Source organism: Lampetra fluviatilis, chromosome 23, assembly GCF_964198595.1.
Source record: "Lampetra fluviatilis chromosome 23, kcLamFluv1.1, whole genome shotgun sequence".
In the NCBI taxonomy this organism is placed as follows: Eukaryota; Metazoa; Chordata; class Hyperoartia; order Petromyzontiformes; family Petromyzontidae; genus Lampetra; species Lampetra fluviatilis.
The window spans coordinates 7,715,695-7,735,713 of record NC_136297.1 but is presented as its reverse complement, the minus strand read 5'-3'; the positions used below and the strand labels follow the sequence as shown (position 1 = coordinate 7,735,713).

The window sequence follows — 20,019 nt, the reverse complement described above, 5'->3', positions numbered from 1 at the left end:
GCAGGCCTTGGGACTAAGAAGATACGGACATCTCCATACCATCCGCAGACGGATGGTATGGTTGAGCGGCTGAACAGGACATTGTCTGCCATGCTTTGCCATACTGTGAGTGAACAGCAATCGGATTGGGATCTGCACATCCCCGGAGTGCTTTCGGCGTACAGGATGACGCCCCATGCGGCTACAGGGTATTCGCCGTTTTACCTTATGTATGGTCGGGAAAACGTGCCTCCGGTGGATGTGCAATTGGGTACTGGGGTGAAGGGACCTCGTAAACCACTCCCTGAATACATTCAGGACACGGTTCGCCGGGTTACGGAGGCGCGGGAAAACGCCCGCGTGGCTACGGCCAAAGCCCAGGCCCGGAACGAGCGGTATGCTCGGCGGTCTGAGGGAGAGTGCCCCTGGAAGGTGGGAGACCTGGCCTGGCTCCATTGCCCGCAGGTGCGGCCGGGGACCTCTCCTAAATTGCACAAACCTTGGCATGGTCCTGTGCGCCTCATTGAGGTTCCCAATCCACAGTCGGCGCGCGTTCAGTTTGGTTCTCGCCGTTGGTTTGTTCATACGTCGCGGTTGAAACCATATGTTGCTCCCCTACGTGATGCGTCATCTCCCAATGTTGCCTTGCCGGGGTCTGTTGCTGCTGACTCTGACTCTTCCCCGCCTGCGTCCATTGATCTTGCTGGAGCGCCTGTCGTACCTGTTCCAGACAGGCCGACCGTGACACCGCGGGGGAGGAGTGGGCCTGTTCGGAGGGCGCCTGCCAGGGCTGCGGTACCTTCAGGCCCGGCGACCCTTCCGACCCCGCTGCAGGCGCATTCGCGGAATACGACCAAGACTGATTCGTCAGGGACACGAGATGTCGGTGGACTTCCAATCGCAGCAGGGGAATTACCCCCTGTCATTTCTCGTGTTCCTTCGCGTCCCCGTTCTACAAGTGGGCCGCCGACCGTCCGGGACGGGCCGGCGACCCGCACTCGTTCCAAATCGCTTACGTTTCGTTGATTGTATGTTGTTATTGTCTTGTTCTTGCCGTCGTATTTATCGCATGCTTCCGTACGTTCGTCGATGTTACTTGTGTGTTGTTCTTGTTGTTATATTGCATGCTTAGTGTCCTTTAAGGGGGAAGGTCGGTTCACCGCATTACGCTTTGGTGTTGTTCAGCCGAGGTCGGCTGGGTTTTTTCTATGGGGGAGGGTGGTGTAATGCGGGCGAAAGCGACCTTCCGGATGTGACGTCACGAGGAGGCGGAGCCAGGTGACGTGGGTGAAAGGTAGGGGGTCCTTAAGCGCGTAAACCGGAAGGAGAAGGCAGTCGGGGTGTGAATGGAAAGGTGTGGGGCCACGCGGGCGTACGAGCCGAGGGGGCACCGTCAGAAGCGGGAGCCAACCCTGGGAACAGTAGGGAGCTACTGGGAGGTGTAAAGCTGCAGACAGAGATAGGCAGTAAGGCTGTGTGTGAGGGGCAGCGAGGTGGCTGCCAAGAGTCGCAGGAGCAACGAGAAGGCGAGACAGCACGAGGCTGTCAGAGCTGCAGCAGGAACAGCCAAGGGAGCTGTGTGAGAGTACAGCAGCAGAGCTGCTGTGGGGCTGCAAGAGCGACAAGAACAGCAGCGGGGCTGCTGATGTGGACTGGAGTGACATCGGAACCAGCACAGAGAGAATAAGAGAGACAGCCGTGTGGGAACGCAGTACGGACCGAATAAAGGACACTGAGCCAGAGATCGTGGTCAAGTCTTTTATTACACATACAAAGGCATCCAGCGTGGCCCACGTGGGGTGGCAGCATCACACGACGCGAGCTGAACCGCACACAGTCCAAAAGTCACAATTGCATCGAAGAGACGCCAAAGTAATTTCCCTGTTGGTTCGCGTGGTGGCGAAATCCGTTCACTTGGAAGTCATCGGCACTGTGTTTTCAGACTCGATGCGTTGTATTCCAACAAAGCAGCTTCTATGACGCCACCCCCACCCCCGTGTGTACACACAAATCACACACGCGCACACACAAATCACACGCGCTCACCATCAAACGTCACGGCTGACTCTGTGCTTTTGCAATCTTCAACGCGACCAACATTATCATCGTCGTCGTCGCAATGTCGGGTAAGGATGCGTGATTTCTCATTCGTGCAAAGCGCTACTTAAACTTCTCCCATCACCGAACGGGTAACTGGCGCTCTGATGTTGGACTAGAAAGATGTGTTGTAGTTTTAGCCGCGTTACACACACACATATACACACATATATACACACGCACACACGTGTAAGTTTACGGAGCATAACCGTGCGTAATCTATCGGCTCATATCCACACGCACAATCACTGCGCTCCACTGCCGCTTGTGTGGTCGGAGTCGAGCGAGGGAGTCTGATTCATGTTCATCGTTTAAAGCAAATTGTACTGTCTACCAGATTCTTCGGATTGTAAGACGGCTCCGCGAAGTGAAACGCGGCACCCAAAACATGCGACTGCTAAATTACCTCTCCCACCCCAACACACGTTTACCGGATTAATGATAAGACGTCCTCCCAACTTGTGTTTTTTAAATCTTCCTACGGGGTAAAAGTGTGCCGTCTGTCAAGGCGATACGGGGGAATCTGTCTTTTTTGGGGGGCTGGAATGCGGTCCCGCGGCGATGAGCAACACTTGAGTTACAAGGCCGACGTTCCGAGTTCGATACCACTGCACGACCAACAACAACAACAACAGTGGCGAAATGTGTGCCTGCTGCGGTGTGTACATATCAGCCCTGGGGAGACAAAGGCGGCCTGGCGTACAAGCTGGCCACCCCTCTCGCATGCCGCCACAGCCTTCGCCGGAGCTCGCTGACGGCACTGGCCCCAGCAGTCTATTAAAGGCGACACGGGGGGGGGGTCCTTTTTGTCTTTGACCACTGCGTAAAGTGCATTGCAAAGTACAATGTGCGCGCGTGTGTGGTACAGCAGACTGTGCGTGGAACCTCCATTGTCTCTCCGCTGCTGGATGACGAGGATGTGGGTTATAGAGGGGTTGGGTGGTTATGTGACCATACTTCACCCTGTTGGTCAATGCGGACCGGCGGCGGTTTTGCCCGTGGGTTGAGGGGGGGGCATAGACGCTGTCCACCGCGTGGTCTCGCAGCCTATAGCGCCTGTTACGCACAGTGTTTGTTGCGGTGTGTGAACGCGCCAATGTGCCTTGTGATCAGGGAGTAAAGCTGCCAAGAGTCAAGCAACGAAAGTCAGCCTCGCTCCGACTTTCAGGTACAGTCCTCAAAACGCATGCGGTGCGTTCAAAGTTTACAAAAAAAACACGAGGTAACTCGTACGCAAGTCGGTTTCAATGCACGCGTTGTGCTTCTTCTTCTTCTCCGACAGTCAAAGTGATAATACCGTGAGATGTCTCGTCGTCGTGATATTCATGAACAATTCCTGTGCTCTGTCTCTGCAACATCGATGGGGGTTTTTTTTGGGGGGGGGGGGTATTTTTGTTTCTCCAAGTAGCAACCACGGATTCCCTCTCCCTTGTAAAATCGCCCGGCAACTGGATAAACTGAGTCATCCGTGTAATAAATAGATAAAAACTAACTCAAACTGTAATCATTAAGCTAGATTTAAACAGTGGGGAGGGGGTGGGGGTTTCACCTCCGATTAGCAAAGGTTTGCTACGTACGGCGCGAAAGACGTTCAACATACATACAAGACCGATGCAGGCATCTTTTCGCCACTGATGTTCACCGTGGCTTGTTTGTATTGTTTGTTTCCACGTAAACAACGATACCCTATATACTGCGTGTCGCTAAGGTGCACGCCTTAGTGCCACGGCGTTCTCATGTCGAGTACATCCCGACTTGTGTTTTTTTAAGATGCGTCTTCAGTTTTTTTTCTAAACGTGTGCACTCTTATCGCAGCAGGCGAGTTGAAACTATCAAGTTCACATTCTCCGGATCATCCAAAAACGTCTTACACAGATCTTGTCTCGCACCCAAACACCCATCCCCAAACTTTTTTGCTTTAAAAAATGCAACAAACAAAAGTGCAACGTCTTATAATCCGCTGTATCTGCGCCGTATTCGATTGACAACGTGAGCATCGCAGCACACGAAGACATGTGCCCAGGGAAATGAACGGGCCTGTGGATAATTAAGAATGATATTCTTATTCTTAGTTTTTTTCGGTAAGGTCACGTAGGTACCTACGTGACTTTACCGAATCCTTGCAGTCACGAAAGCTTCAAATCTAGAATTTCGAATGAACGGGCTGGATGATAAATGACGATGATCTGAATCGGTCCTCCCCGAGGTCGGTCGACTCAGCCTCACAATGTAGTAGCCTGGTGCGGTGTGTAGTAAACACCGCCACTGGGGAGACAAAGGCGGCCGGGCGTGGTGCTGCTGGCCACCCACCCCCACTCGTGTGCCGGGTGCTCGCTTGCCCCAACAGGACTTGCCCCCAACAGACTGTTCAGGCTACACGGGGGATCTTTGTGTGTGTGAGTCGATTGCCTTGGTGACTCTCAATCTTTTTTGTCACGCGCGTTATTTCTTTTACAACGTCTTTTGTGTCCGATGTAAATATTTTGTCGAATACGTGTGTGCTCCCGTTTATTCGCGAGCCATCCACACGAAACGTCGAGTCTGCAGGGCGAGCCATTCATAGAAACAACTGCTCATCGATCATAGTTAATAGAAATAACAATAATCGAGAAACAACTCTACCCGGTAAACCAAGTTGGCCCAAGCCTCTAGATTTTCCACGCACAATCTCAACACTCAATACATACTGTATATGAACGCTATCCTAACGCACGCTATACCACCCGTCATCTTCCTTCTGTGCTGCTCTGTAAGGTACGAAGCCAGAATCGCTCTCACCACATTCAATCACCCGTCCAGATTGAAGCGAAGTGGGGTGGGGGGGAAACTGCAGCAAATCGGTGGGGTATCTCTAAATGGATCGCCCTGCATAAAGTTTCATATTTACTACAGAACTCCTCACCCCGCGGCCCTCTCTCCCTCGTCATAGGCGATGCAGAATCCAATCTGCAGCACGAGCCATCAGGAGATGTGTCCCAGGACATCACTGGAGATGACAGGCAGACAGGAGTGTACGTGGTCTCGGTGGTTGCTGTAGCCAACAGGCAGTCAGCATTGTGTGTATCTGTCAGTAATGGTGTAGTTAAGAGGCAGACAGCGGTGTCTGTGTCTCTGTAGTGATACAGCCAACAGGCAGACCGCATTGTGTCTCTTTAACACTGCAGCTAACGGGCAAACAGCAGTGTGTTTCTCAGTTTAAAGTTCCGCAGCTAACAGACAGATGCAGACAGCACGTGTGTGTGTCTCCGTTAAAGTACTGCAGCTCCAAGACAGAGGCACAGAGAGCTGACAGGCAAGAGGCAGGGAGCCGTGTGTGTGTGCGTGCGCGCCTCCGTTAAATTGCTGCAGCTAAAAGACAGAGGCAGGGGGAGCCGTGCGTGTGTGTGTGTGTCCTGTTGTTTCAAGTGTAGTCAGCACCGCCCCAGTGTCTGCAAGCCTCAAGTGACGTCTCCTGGGGAACGCGTGTTGTGGGCCATGCTCGTGTTTCGTGCGTCTGCCTGGCAACAGCAAGGTGGCCGCTGATTCGCTGGCGGGGATCGAGACGGAGTACATCGGGAACCTGCAGGAGCAAGTCTACCTGCTGGAGATGGAGACGGACTTCCTATATCCCCGTCGTTGTGAGCCATCGAAGGCCGTCAAGGCGTCGTGGGAAATGTTCGACTGAGCAGCAGCCCGGGGTCGGGGTGCCTCTCTCTGAATAGCTGGAGCTGTCCAGGACTGAGCTCCTGAATTTATTCACTTGCCGCACCCCTCCCTCCCTCCCTTCCACCCCCCACATCACTTCTTTTGTGGCTTTATTTTCAGGGCTGGAATTGTGCCAAACTAAAGGGGTTCAACTATTTTTGTTGTTGTTGGAATTTTTCCAAACTAAGTGAGATTCTTCTTTTTCTTTCCGGCATCATTTCTGACTGGGCTTAGACCGTAAACTCACTGCACGTAAGATCACGCGGACGGCAGGAACTCAAATTGAAACCTAGGATCTCAATATTCCGAGTATTGAACTACCCTGCCACGTATTCCCAAAAACTCTTCTTTTTGTTTTTACTGGAAACGAATTCCCAATCAAATTTTTTTGTTACTTGTTTATATTACTTTATTCTCGACCAGATATTTCCTTTTAAAATGAACTCGTTCCATCCGTTTCCACCTCCTTTGAGTCGCCTTTCCACCGATCTCTACTCATCGTCAACTGTGTAAAACAGTGGGTTGCATACTTTACACGGCATGTGACAACACCGTGGAGTTGTACGTCTCGAAAATAGGGACACGCGTTCAAAATGTTCACCTGCGTGCATTGGCAAATAAGCTGTTGTTAAGCAACAGAGTTTACGTTGTGGCTGTGAAGGTCGTATATTGTGTTCAGAGTTCGCGCTTTGAAAACGCCAAATTGGAGAATTGTGCTGATATAATGCACACAACAGATGTAACAATAGAAGTACAATTCATAATCTGTGTGCATTTGTTTTACTTACAGTATTTACGTACATGCAGGTAGTTTAGAGAAAGGGAATTCTCAGTTTACGTCCAACAGAGCCTTTAATTGATATCACCGTCCTGACGTGCTTATTGTGACCTAAGTCACATGTACATTTACACACCCTTTGTCAATCCACTGCTGGATGAGGGCCTCCCACACTCTTTGGGTGGTGGGCGTTATTTTGACCATACTTCATCACGCTGGTCAGTGCGTGAGGGAGCAGGTGTGTAAGCGTGTGGGTGAGTGCGCCGGTGAATGAGTGAGCAAGTAGACGGGTGGGTGGACGAGTAAGTGAGCGAGTGGTTGAGTGAGCGGGTGGCTGCGAGGCGAGTGAGTGAGCCTGCATGTGAGCATGCGGCCAAGTGAACAAGTGAGAAATTAATTGAGTGAGCAAGTGGGTGAATGGGTGAGCAATGTTCGAGTGGGTGGACGAGTGAGCAAGTGAATCAGAATCTTTATTTATACTGGAGGAATCCGATGGGCTATGAAGCTCTTTTTCACACGTCCAGTAGGGGCGGGTGGGTGACTGCAAGTGAGTGAGCGTATATGTGAGCATGCGTGCGAGCGAGTAAGCGAGAGGGTGAGTGAATCAGAGCGATGGTGAGTGAGCAAGCAGGCGAGAGGGTGAGTGAATGAGCGAGCGAGAGGGTGAGTGAATGAGCGGGCGAGAGGGTGAGTGAATGAGCGAGCGAGAGGGTGAGTGAATGAGTGGGCGAGAGGGTGAGTGAATGAGCGAGCGAGAGGGTGAGTGAAAGAGTGGGCGAGAGGATGAGTGAATGAGCGAGCGAGAGGGTGAGTGAATGAGCGAGCGAGGGGGTGAGTGAATGAGCGGGCGAGAGGGTGAGTGAATGAGTGGGTGAGAGGGTGAGTGAATGAGCGGGCGAGAGGGTGAGTGAATGAGCGAGCGAGAGGGTGAGTGAATGAGCGGGCGAGAGGGTGAGTGAATGAGCGGGCGAGAGGGTGAATGAATGAGCGGGCGAGAGGGTGAGTGAATGAGCGGGCGAGAGGGTGAATGAATGAGCGAGCGAGAGGGTGAGTGAACGAGCGGGCGAGAGGGTGAGTGAACGAGCAGGCGAGAGGGTGAGTGAATGAGCGAGCGAGAGGGTGAGTGAATGAGCGAGCGAGAGGCTGAGTGAACGAGCGGGCGAGCGAGTGAGTGATCAAGTTGGCGTGTCGGCTCCTTGACGTCTGGTGGAACCCGTGAGCAAGCCAAGAAGGCTTCGGAGCTGCAGCCCAAGATGACGTCCGAGGCGGAGCGAATGCTACACAAGATGCGGGTGAGGAAACCTCTTCCTTGTGCCCTGCTGCTCCTCCTTCCCTCTCCTCCCTTGCCGCTCGCAACCAATTTGCTTCACTCGTCCGAGAGGACGACCGCTGCGAAAACAGAGTGGTGTGCGGTTCTCATCCCCTCCACCTCCGCGATGGTCATCCTCACAGTGGCGAGATGTTAACTACCTCGCCTGGTATACATGGAGGTCGTGGGTTCGATCCCGACCCTGACACCTGCTGTATATTTGGAGTTTACATGTTCTCCCCGTGGTCGCGTGGATTTTTCTCCGTGCCCTCTGCTTTTACCCCTACACATTTAGAATCGATGTGCGTTGAAGAGCATTTGGCTGCTCGAAATTTGCACATGATAAGCCACTACATTGACCTTTCATTTGTGATAACCAGGTCGCTTCTGAAAGAGAGCTATATAGCTCAATGGGCCTAGCTGGTAATATAAATATAGTTTTATAGTTTTGTTGTATTCTTCGGCTGCCATTCCATAATCAGCCTCATCCATTGGATACCACAACCCTTTCCGGCATATATCCAGTGAAAACGTGGCTTAAGTTTTGCCCGGATACAATTTGTGCCGAGATACTTTATGAAGCCGAATTGTAATCATTGTATTCTTCATATCACAGCCGTTGCATCATCACCATCATCTACATGACTATCCATCAGTGAACATCCATCGCTATCAATCGTCCGCCCATCTAAAACAATTATGGCATGTTTCATAGAAAAGCTCTCATCCAGCAGTGGATTGACACGTACATATGCACTAGTCTACTTTGGGCACTCTCAAGACAATGCCTGTGCACGTCAATGACCCTTGAGTGACCTGCGTAGGATGATGTCACTCGACAGGAACTCTCTGAGTTTGATTACACGCCGCCGCAGTGCACACAACGCCGTTCGTCGTCCGGGAGACACTTTTTGTTGTTGTGTCCACCGCGGTTAGTCAACCGGGACAGGTCGCACGCGTGGGGTGAGGTAAAGTGTGGGCGCTCCCATCTCTTCCAAGGCGCCTGGCCAGCGGCGAAGAGATCTTGTGAGCTCTCTCTCTCTAGGCCGAGGCCTTTCCACCAGCAGTGGTGTGAGAAAGAAGTTGCAGGGCTTCCCCTTTATCTTTCATTTGATAAAAATCGAGGGATATTTCTTGTTGAAGCAAGATACCCAGCTCAGCCCACGTATTTGACCAATATTTGTTTATACTTGTGTGAGCTGCTATTTTAGAATACTTAGTAATAATACATTGAAATTAATATATGTTTTTATATACAGCATAATTGATATGAATTGCTTCCGAAATCCCAGTGTAATGTACGCAGGAAACCATAGAGGAGTGGGAGGGCAGCCAGAACCAGCACAACAATTGCCAAAACTCTGTGATCCTACGTTGGCATGTTTTATCAACTCCATTAATGAGTGCTTATACGTGTGGGAAGAGTACAGACTGCACAGAAATAAACCCACGTGTGCAAGGGTGAGTGAGTGGGTAAGACTCAATCCCCGTACAGATGGAATACAGATGGAAATTAATCCACCTGTACTGTCATCGTACCCTGGCAAGCCGGGAGACCTTGGCGCCCACGGTTATGCACGAAGTTTCAGGAACGTGTGTGATCCACGAAACCTTACAATCATAAGTGCTCGCTTGCGAGTGTACTCAGCCACCAGTGTCCGACTGATGATGATGATGGCGATGATTTGAGATGTTGCGTGTGATGCGCGTCCGTCAGGGAATGGAGGTGGAGGCCCAGGGGATTCATCTGGAGCTGCGGCGGATGGAGGCGAGCGTCTCCTCCCTGCGCTCCGAGAACGAGCTGCTGAGCCACCAGCTGCGAGCCGAACAAGGTATGGTAACCCGACCCCACATAATCCCACGACCCATATGACCCCACATAACCCCACGACCCTACAACCCCACGACGCCATGACCTCACCGTGCTGCACCCTCCTCGCACGCTCCCGCTGAAGACGCTCGGTCCCTATGAAACCGATCTCGAACGCTTTCTCTCAACGATGTGAAACTCGTAAATAGGCATAAAAATCACGTGTGTTTGCACGTTTTACCACAAGCTCGTGTCGTTCATGCAGACTTGATGTCTTGCAATAGGTGTTTATTTGGTGTTTGAACATCTTAACACCTTGTTTTATTGCCAGAGAGGGTAAAGCCTATCCTTATCTTTCCCCCCATAATTTTAATACTGGCAACAACAAAAAAAGGTTCCCCGCAGATACGGAGTTGCGATTGTTGTTTGTCGGCGATCGTTGCGGTGTTCGCCACGGTAGACGCGCGAGCGGCCGACAAGCGCGCACTCCTGGCCGAGCTCGTGGCCGAGCGGCAGCGGCGAGAGCTGGGGGACCGCGAGGCGACCTTCAAGGAGGCGGAGGTGTCACGCGCCCGCCAGGAGCAGGAGGCCGCGCTGGCGTCGCTGCGCAGCGCCGAGCACAGCGTCCGCATGCTGGAGACTCAGGCAAGTCAAGGGGATGATGCTCGTCCGCCCGCCCGCCGGCTGCCACCGCAGGGCCCCGTTGCACCTTTGATGCGCTGTCGCAGTGCTCTTCATTGCAAGGCCCGTGAGCCACTGGCGAGGTCCCGTTGGTGGCCTTTAATGCGGCCCCCTGACGTGCGGCTCGCCAACAATACACAAATGTGATAACACCTCCCCCCCCCCCCGATCATCATGCTGTCAAACTTCAGCGGTTTAAAATGTGTGACGGCCCTCACGCTGATGATATCTTATCGGCAAAAGTGCCCCCCCCCCTCTGAAGATTAGTGAGGAACACTGCGCTGTCGAGAAGGGCCATCGCACAAAACGTCGTCGATTAATTTTTTTCCTCATTAGGTTATTGACGAGTGAATTCGTTTTTGTTGTTGTTAATTGTGCTCCAGCCCTGTATTGTGTTTCAAACACTACAAAGTAGTGTATTTACTGTACAGTATAAAGTTTTTGAAGATCACGTGAAAATACAAGGTCCTAGGCACCACGGTCCCTGAAGTCCCCGCGTTAATCTCACACCATGCGTGTGTAGAGGTGGTGTGCAAATTACTCCCACCCCAACCTATTTCCACTAATGTGGGACATTTTAAATACTCAATTGGATGCCACGGTGGCAAAATGTTAACTACCTTGCCTGGTATACAGGAGGTCATGTGTTTGATCCCGACCCTGATGCCTGCTTGTATATTTAGAGTTTGCATGTTCTCTCTTCCTGGTTTTGAGTGAATTTTTCTCCAGGTCCTCCGGGTTTGCCCTCCACATTTATAACCAACATGCGTTTAGATTATTTGGCTGCTAGAATTTTCCATATGATAAGCAACTCCGTTTAGCTATAATTTGTGGCCAGGTCTCTTCTGAAAGAAATATATATAGCTCAGTGGGCCTTACCTGGTAAAATAAAAAAGTTGAGTTTGTAGAATGTCCCTTGCTCTGAATGCGAAGTTAATGTCGCACCTCGGTCAGTAGGGGGCACCACACGGAAGGCTGCATTGTGTGCAGTCAGGGCTGAGAAGGGGGATTGTCACGTAGATAAATGTTATGCTGTACGTACTTTGAGATTTTTAAATAATTATTTTTAATGCGAACCAACACTTAGATGGGGCACCTTAAAATATAAAAAATAATGGGATACAACAGAGGTCGGCAGACGTCACACTTACAATGATTACGTTTTGGTCATTGCCGTTGTGCGGTTAAATGAGTGAACTGTCAAGTGATTGTTTGTAAACGGTAAGAATGGATTTTGGTCCCAACCCACTGAATTACGATGCCTTCTCAAACGTCCTTCATAGTCTTGTCACGATTTGCCATACTCTCAATTCACCGAATTGTCATATACAGCATTGAAAACTTGTATTATAATGTTTCCTTTGATCACTTTCAGATTTACAAATAGAAGATATTATTTCGCGCTGGGTAATTTCAAGCAGACAACACGAATTGTCTGCTTGTTGGGTGATGACCGGTAAACCGGTAAGCATTCTCAGGATTGGTTGAATTAAGAAACATGCCCCATTGTTTCAACTGTCGTGCTTTTGGGAGATGGAATCGAACGGAAGCCCTCGAGATTTCAGACTCTCTTTTATATCAGCTGGCAGGGCCCCATTGAGCTGGGCAGCTCTGTTACAAAGTCGACCACAGCCCATGACCGTCGGCAGTGGTGGCAGTCGCAGGGCTTCACAGGGTGTGAATGTGCAAAGTGCCCAAGAGCGAAAACTAACTTCCTCCGTTTCTCAGTTTAAAAAGTAAAACATTTGAAGTTCATTGCTCGAAGAGTTACTCAATGTATGGCGAATCGACAACTGTTTTGTGCCAATACATTTCCATGCAGTTATCGATAATACAAATTAACATTATGAAAGGTGCAACAACGAATATCGAAACGACGTAAATCAAAGGCGTAGGTGGTGGAAGCGACGGCCGAGAAGCGACGGATATGAGAAAGGATGGATGATGCTCTCAGCGACGTCAGTGTGGGTTGAGGCAACACGAAAATCAGGTCGCGGCATTAACAAAGTGACAACGTATTTGCAAAACGATGTAGAAGGGAGGAGACGTAAATCGGGGTATTGCTATTTAAAGCTTTCGTAACTGCAGGGATTCATCTTCTTGGTTCTTTCGGTACAGCCACGTAGAAGGGAAATAATAAAATTTAAACTAAATAAAATAAAATTCTCACATTGTTTCGGCCACAACGCAAGCAGCCGTCCTCAGGTGATGAACAGGTCTGTCGGAAAGACAGCGTCTGAATTGTATTTTATTACGTTTGATTTTTATTATTTTATTATTTCCCTTCTACGTGACTTTACGGAAAGAACCAAGAAGACGGGGTATTGCTGATTTAACATTTTTTTTGGAACAACAACCCTAATCAACTCGTGCGTTTGTGTCGCCGTGATCGCCGCAGCTGGCTCAGCGGGGCGAGCAGCAGCGAGCCACGGAGGCCGAGCTGAGCGAGCGGCGGGCCCAGCTGCTGCGTTCACAAGCGACGCTCGGCACTGCCCAGGAGCACTTTCTGAGCAGTAGCGCGGTGCTCCAGGAGCAGATCGCCCGTGAATACAGGTGCGCCACAAATCCGGCAGGGACCCCAGTTAGATTCCTGCCACACCGCCTTCGAAGGTGCCCCGCTAACAGCACTTGCCCCACCCGTCTGCATATGCATGTACGTATGTTGAACTTCTATCGCGCCGTGCCTAGTCAACAGTGCTCATCGGAGGTACGTAAGCGACACGGTGGGGACGTTTGTCTTTATGTTTACGTACCAGTGTAGCGGTTAGCACGCTGTGCTAAGAACCCGACAGAGACCCGAGTTTGATTCCGGTTCACGGCCACAAACATCGGCGATGATTATCTGAATCGGTCCTGGGCCTACCCCTGGGTCGACTCAGCCTCAAACGAGTACCTGGTGCAGTGTGTGCAAAAATCGCCACTGGGAAGACAAAGGCGTGGTGCTGGTCGCTCACCCCCTCGGGTACTGTTGCAGCCTTCATAGGCGCTACTTGCAAACAGCACTTGCCTCGAGAGTCTGTTAACAGCTATACGGGGGACCTTTGTCTTTAGTCTTTACCGCTTGCTCGCTCCCTCGCCCGCCCGCTTGCCACCATCGGCAGAGGTGAGTACGACTCCACTGGGCATGGACTCGCAGCGGTCAGAAATCGAATGCAGTTAAATTGTTGAAAGATACGATGTCGATTTGTGTGCAAAACGCAGATATCATGTAATGTGTGGGGTTTGCCGAGTTGAGATACAGGAAGCACGCCCATGCTAGGGATATGTTCCTGCTTTTTGGATTAATGAAAAAATGTTTAATCAAATTTGACATGATAATTCTTGATTTAAAGCTTTCGTTACTGCAGGAATTCATATTCTTTGGGTCTTTCGCGCCCAAGTCACTGTAGCTCAGCCGCTGACATGATAACTTCTGGGTTTCCCCCCCCAATACGTGGTGTCACAGTAGCATCGGGTGACGTCAGTATTGTTATCGGGCGTAAGACATTTAAACTTGTATTCGTGCGTAATGGAAATGATCCTAAAATCCTAAAGTATTGAAATATGAAACTCACCCCTGGCCCGTGTCTGTATGCACATTTCAGTCCGCATTGACCGTCGACAATGCCGAGAAGGGGTTTGTCACCTCTGAAGCACAACAAACCAAGATATTTCGGAGGAAAAATGATATCTCACAACACCGGAATAAGGGAGAACTGAGCGTAGATCATCATCTTCATCACGATCCGTGGGCAGATAGCTCGTTGGTGTCCACTGCACATTTGGTCATTTGTTTCTACTCTCATCAGCCTTGTGACAGTATGCTCAGGTAGTGCCACATCTTTCTGGCACCGATTCTCTTTTGTCGTCAAAACCTAAAGCGTGAAAAGCATTCTCGAAAGTGACGCGATAATTTACGCAACCGACACAAACCGGTCCTTTTGACTCCTCCGCTAAGACTCAAGAGATATCAAACTTAATTTGGAGCTTTCGTGACTGCAGGAATTACTCTTTGGTTCTTTCGGTAAAGTGACGTATAAAGAGAAAATAATAAATTAAATACTAGCATACGACGTTTCGATTGCAACACAAGCAATGTTGACTGTTATGTTATCCGACTCTGTTGTATTACATTACATTTCTAAGCATACTAGATTTGTGTTTCTATTTCATTTATACCTGATGATGATTGCTTGTGTTGCAATCGAAACGTCGTATGCTAGTATTTAACTTATTATTTTCTCTTTATACGTCACTTTACCGAATGAACCAAAGAGTCAAGAGATATCTCTGGACAGCAGCCGCCTCGACACCGGTAACTGAGCATTGGCGACGATTGGGGGGGGGTGGGGGCTATTTTACTCGTCCGTCTCTTCACGTTGCTCACGTGGTGGTGGTGGTGGGGGGGGGGGGCGCGCGCCAGGGAGGAGTCGCGGACGCTGAGGCAGCAGCTGCGTGAGCGGGAGCTCTCCGGCGAGCAGGAGCGCCTGCTCCGAGCCAAGGTCACGGAGGACTGCGCCGCCCTCGCGCGCGACAACGCTGCGCTGCGCGCCCAGACGCTGGAGCTCAGCCGCTGCCTGGAGCTGGTGAGGAGATCGCATCGCTAGCTCGTTTTCTTTTTGTGTTTAACACCCCCCCCCACCCCCCCATGTAACGTTTATTCAACGTTGACCTTGTCATGACCCCCACAGCACGCGGTGCTCTTGTACGTCATGCCGAGACCCCCCCCCCCCCACCACCTATTAACATCTTGCCAGTGTTTCATCTTCTTGGTTCTTTCGGTAAAGTCACGTAGAAGGTAAATAATACAAAAATAAAAATAAAACATAATAAAATAAAATATTATTTTATTATGTTTTATTTCTATTGTTTTAGATGAATCCCTGCAGTCACAAAAGCTTTAAATCGAAATCTTGCCAGTGGTGACAAGATGTTAGCTCCTTCGCCTGGTATGCAGGAGGTCGTGGGTTCGATCCCGACCCTGACACCTGTATATGTGGAGTTTGCGTGTTTCTCTCCCCGTGGTCGTTTGGATTTTTTTACAGGTCCTCTGGTTTTTGCCTCCACATTTAGAATGAACGTGCGTGTAGAGTATTTGGCTCCTGCTATACATTTACACGTGATGATAAGCCAATTCCTTGAGCTATGTAATTGTCAGGTCGCTTCTGAAAAAGAGCTAAATAGCTCCGTGGGCTCTACCTGGTAAAATAAAAAATTACATTTTATTTTAATTAGTTTTCGTAATTTGCTTATGTTTCCTCACTTTGCACTCCCTTTGTGTTTTTTCATTGTTTGTTGTTGTAAGTTTCTGACCCCGTGCAACCTACTGGACATCTGCGTGAAAAAAGAGCTTCATAGCTCATCGGATTCCTCCAGTATAAATAACGATTCTGATCCTGGATTGCTCTGTCCTCCAGTAGTTTTCATAACTACCCACCGACAGACAGTCAGACAGACCCTGTTTCGCTTTGCGCGCGACCCCAGGAGTGCTCTCTACGGGACGAGGGCGCCAGCCGGCTGTCGTCGAGCGCCTCGCGGCTCCTCTCGCTGCAGGAGTCGGAGCGCTCTGGGCACAGCGAGAACCTCCGCTTGCGCCAGCTGCTCGAGGAGGAACGCAAGAGGACGCTCGAAGCACTCCAGCAGGTTCTGGCGCGGTTGACGTGACCACGCTGTGAACGTGACGCCTGTTTACACGGGCGCATCGTTTTGCGCCGGTCCCACAATCGAATCTTCGCAGTTTATTTTAATTACGCAGCTTTGTAAATTATGTGCGTGTCTTGTGACTGAACTCGTTTTGACGTTAAACGAGTTTTTTTTTATTCGAAACCCTGACTTGTATATTTATTTTGGTGGGTGGTGGGGGGGGAAGTTACGCTGGATTTGTACACATTAGGCACGCGAGATGTTCATAAAATCATCGGAGCGGAAATTCCTTTAGGGTTTCATGTCGCGATAGAAGCGCATTAGGGCTCGCAATAGGAAGGGTCGCGAGTTCAAGGCCTGACTGTGGGTCAACTCGGAGACCTTCTTCGCTTTTGGGAGTTGTTAATAGCAGATACCGCATCGTGGAGAAATCAACAGCGGTTGCCCTATGGGTAAAGGCTCCCCCCCCGTCCCGCCACGAGCTCAGGGCTTTAAACCGTAGACGAGCAACCCCTCGTGCACAGTAACGAATAATTATTAAATTTAAATAAAACTAATTATTTGGTGGTGGTGGTGATGTTGCTGCTGAGTTGGCGGCGGTGCACAAGCACAATCAACATCACGAAAACGCCGTCTCGTCAATAACACTGCCACTGCCTTTCCACGCTACGAGGGGTCATTGTCCAAAATGTCGCCCGTTATATATTCTTTCTTTTAAGGCCATAGTTTTAGTTACCGAATATGTTACTTTGTTGTTGTTGTTGACCGTTTAAATGCCACGTTTCCACGAGCCACAAAACTCGAGAAACTTCTCGAGTTGCCCCCCCCCTCCGACCCCCGCGACTCGTCCACGTGGTCGTCCCTGTCAAGTCGGCGTCTGGGATTAACGAGGGCAAATCCAAAGTCAACTCGCGTTGGCTGGAGAGAGAGACGAGGTGGCCCCCTCGCCGCGCGAGCGAAGCGGCGTCGTGCTCAGGACAAGTCTTCCTGCGCTTCTGCGTCCGGCACGACACGTGGCCGTTAGTCCAGTGGTCATCGGCCTTCATGGCTTTGGGAGCACACCCCCCCCCCCTCAATTAAGAGCACTGGTCCCCCCCCACCCCACCCCCACCCAGTAAACTTTTCCTGCACCTCAACAGCCTTGGCAAACAACGAAGTTTGTTGAGGAGCGGAATAAATGTTTCTCCGATGGAATACCGCGGTTAGTTTTGTCCAATTACCGCAGTGAGTTAATGAGTTACGTACGATTTACCGCCATTGATTTCACACAACCTACATATGCCGTGTGTGAGTCCATTACAATGCACGCCAATTGGCCCATTCGTTTCCAATGTGAAACCCGAACGCTTCAGGACAAATGTTGCACAGGTGCGTGAACGCGCCACTCTATTGTTACCTCTCTCTATTGTTGGCGTGCAGGTGCTGCGCGTTTGCTGTGCCGTGTCCCGTTTCTTAACACAGCCCCCCCCCGCCTTCTGCCCCTCCAACGCACTTCTCTTCTTCAAACATGACCGCACACGCCGTACTTTGTCAGGCTTTTCTCAAGCACCAGTCTGTTGGCTGGTGTTAGGAGATTACCAGCACTGAGTTTTTAGTCTTTTTTATTTCTCTCTCTCTTTAAGGCCTAACAACCAAAATAATTCCTTAAGTATGTCGGTCCGTCTGTCTGTGACATGGGGGTCATCATAACTCTCGTTAAGATGATCCGATAAGAATGGTATGTTGGTTGAAAGGTGTGTTGTTGTTGTTGCTGTTATTATTTGGGACCTTACAGAAGCAGAAGTGACGAAGCGTGCTAAAATTAGGAACTCGGTGTAGCCACGTAAACAAATATTCCCCTTCCAGTACTCGATTAGTGCTGCTGCAAAAAAAGATGCTTACAGTGACAGATAAGTGTCGTTCGCGGGTCGTTCTAAGTGCAAGGCCTCGTGTGGCGACGGGCCCTGTGTAATTATACAGCCCGTAGGGCTGCGGGTTCCCCAATGCCTCGAGTCCAATGACATTCACATCCCTTTTCCACTGGCACATCCTAGCCAGCACCACAAGATTGTCTGAATCTGGCTCGGGGCCAAGTGGAGCCAGGGACAGGGTGTTATGATTCGATCATCGTGTGCAACAGCAGTAAGTACACCGTGAGGATGCAGCGTCGCCGTGTCATCTTGCACTCATCTCTACTCGTTTGTCGCTCATGACGTCAGTGGCGCGGCACGGCTTGGCACGGCACGGCACAACTCGCCTTGTGCAGTGGAAAAACACCCTGGCATCTCCTGAGCCGCGATGGCCTGGCTCAGCACAGCCCCGACATGGCTGTGGAAAAAAATCGATCCGTAATTTGTTTGACGATGCCCCGGACACCCGACGCGTTTCCAACCGTGGGGCCGTTGCAGGTTCATCGCCTGGAGCAGGAGCTCAGCCGCAAGGAGCTGAGCGTTGCGGCCGCACGCAGCCGAGCCACGGAGCTGGAGGCGCGCCACGCCAGCGCGCACGAAGCCAGCGTCCAGCTGAGGAACGACAAGGCGCTGCTGGTGGAGCACATAGCCGATCTGCAGAACAAGGCAAGCAGATAATAGAAACGACGTTTCCGTCGTACACACATACGCATGTTGAACTTCTTTCGCACCGTACGTAGCCACCCGCGCCCATCGGAGGGGCAGTCGCCATCTTCCCCCGCACGCGCGGACCTCTCCCCTTCTCATGCTCCTCAACGTTGTTGCCGGCCGTGCGCAGCTGGCAGGACGGGAGAAGGTGCTGCGCCAGGAGCGAGTGCGGTCCCTGGGCCTCGACTACGAGCTGGAGGTGACGCGCGCCAGCCTGGATCGCTCGGGCACAGTGCGGCGCGGCCGCCTCGGCGCCAGCCCCAGCCCCACGCGGCGCAGCGTGGTGCTCTCTTCTTAGCACCCCCCCCCCCACCAACTCTGCTGGCTAGGGTTGTGACCTTTGAAGGGGAAAAAATAAAAGTTATTGATTTCCAGCTCGAATGAGCTTTTTGCCGATGGTGCTTTATCTCTTGTTTACTGCCCTCAGCCGGTCGTGGCAAATTCTGAGTTACCATGGCGAGGGTTACCCGTTTAACGTGGAACGTTGGTCCAATAGTTCCAACCGGATGCCAATGTTGGCTAAACGTTGCATGTTTACTGGGTAGTCTTTCCGGAGGACAACCATTGTTGACTTCCCCATAAAAGTGGTACTAATTTTATTGGCCCCCAGAGGAATGATGGTCCGTCATACTACCACAGAAGCCATTTTGTCACCAGCCTCTATGGGGTGGGGAACTTTTTCCTGGTGGGCAAATGGCCATAAACACACACCTCGGTCACCCCCAACTAGGATTTGAACTAGAATTGTGAGACGTTAGCTCTCCGGCTTGAGCAAACAGGCTGGATAAAATATATGAGTTGAAGATGAGCATCTAACATTCGTCGTTCATTTTTTATCCAACATTGATTTTTAGGGGTCCAATTACGCGAGTCAAATATTGTGTCGTTACACCCTGATCTGCCCGAACACAGCCAAATAAATACATTTGTTGCGTGAACAAACGTGTGTTGGCGGGCGGTCCACAGCACCGAAACATTGGGCAGTATGACGTTTCTACTGGCAGTTACAACCAGCATCATCGAACGGTTTGAAAATGTCCTCCAGTCTCGGGTCTTATTATAATTATCAATTGTAAATCGAAATATTGCTTCACGAAAGCCTACGTTCACTGTAACGTCGTTGTTTATAAAAGCGTCGAGGGCCTCGTTAAAATGTCACCATTTTCCCATGGCACTCTGTGTAAAAAAGTGCTTTAAAAAAAGATCGATTTCATTGTTTCACGTACGTATTTTTAGGGTTTTGCTGTGGTTTTAATTACAAAGAGTATTTTTTTCACGAAATCAAAACTGCAAATGAGTTCAGGATTCTTTCGTAATCGAGTGGCGTAAACGAAGAACGGAATCTTCCCCCCCCCCCCCCCCCCGTCAAATTAAACAATAAAACAATACGGTCAGTGTAATCAGAGTACGGAGTTTCTGTTCATACCGCGTGAATGACGTTGGACTTGAAACGATAGTGGCT

General features: G+C 50.5%; 1 protein-coding gene across 1 annotated transcript; it reads left to right on the top strand.

Moving 5' to 3' along the window:
• The first annotated feature begins 1,857 nt into the window (after positions 1 to 1,857).
• Positions 1,858 to 19,717, top strand: LOC144940903 (uncharacterized). The gene is made up of 11 exons (XM_078867402.1): positions 1,858 to 2,105; positions 3,190 to 3,244; positions 5,584 to 5,679; positions 7,752 to 7,830; positions 9,565 to 9,679; positions 10,118 to 10,302; positions 12,737 to 12,891; positions 14,741 to 14,903; positions 15,802 to 15,960; positions 18,348 to 18,515; positions 18,688 to 19,717. The coding sequence occupies exons 1-11, from the start codon at positions 2,099 to 2,101 to the stop codon at positions 18,853 to 18,855; spliced, it is 1,350 nt and encodes a 449-aa protein (XP_078723528.1). The 5' UTR covers positions 1,858 to 2,098; the 3' UTR covers positions 18,856 to 19,717.
• The last annotated feature ends 302 nt before the right edge of the window (positions 19,718 to 20,019 follow it).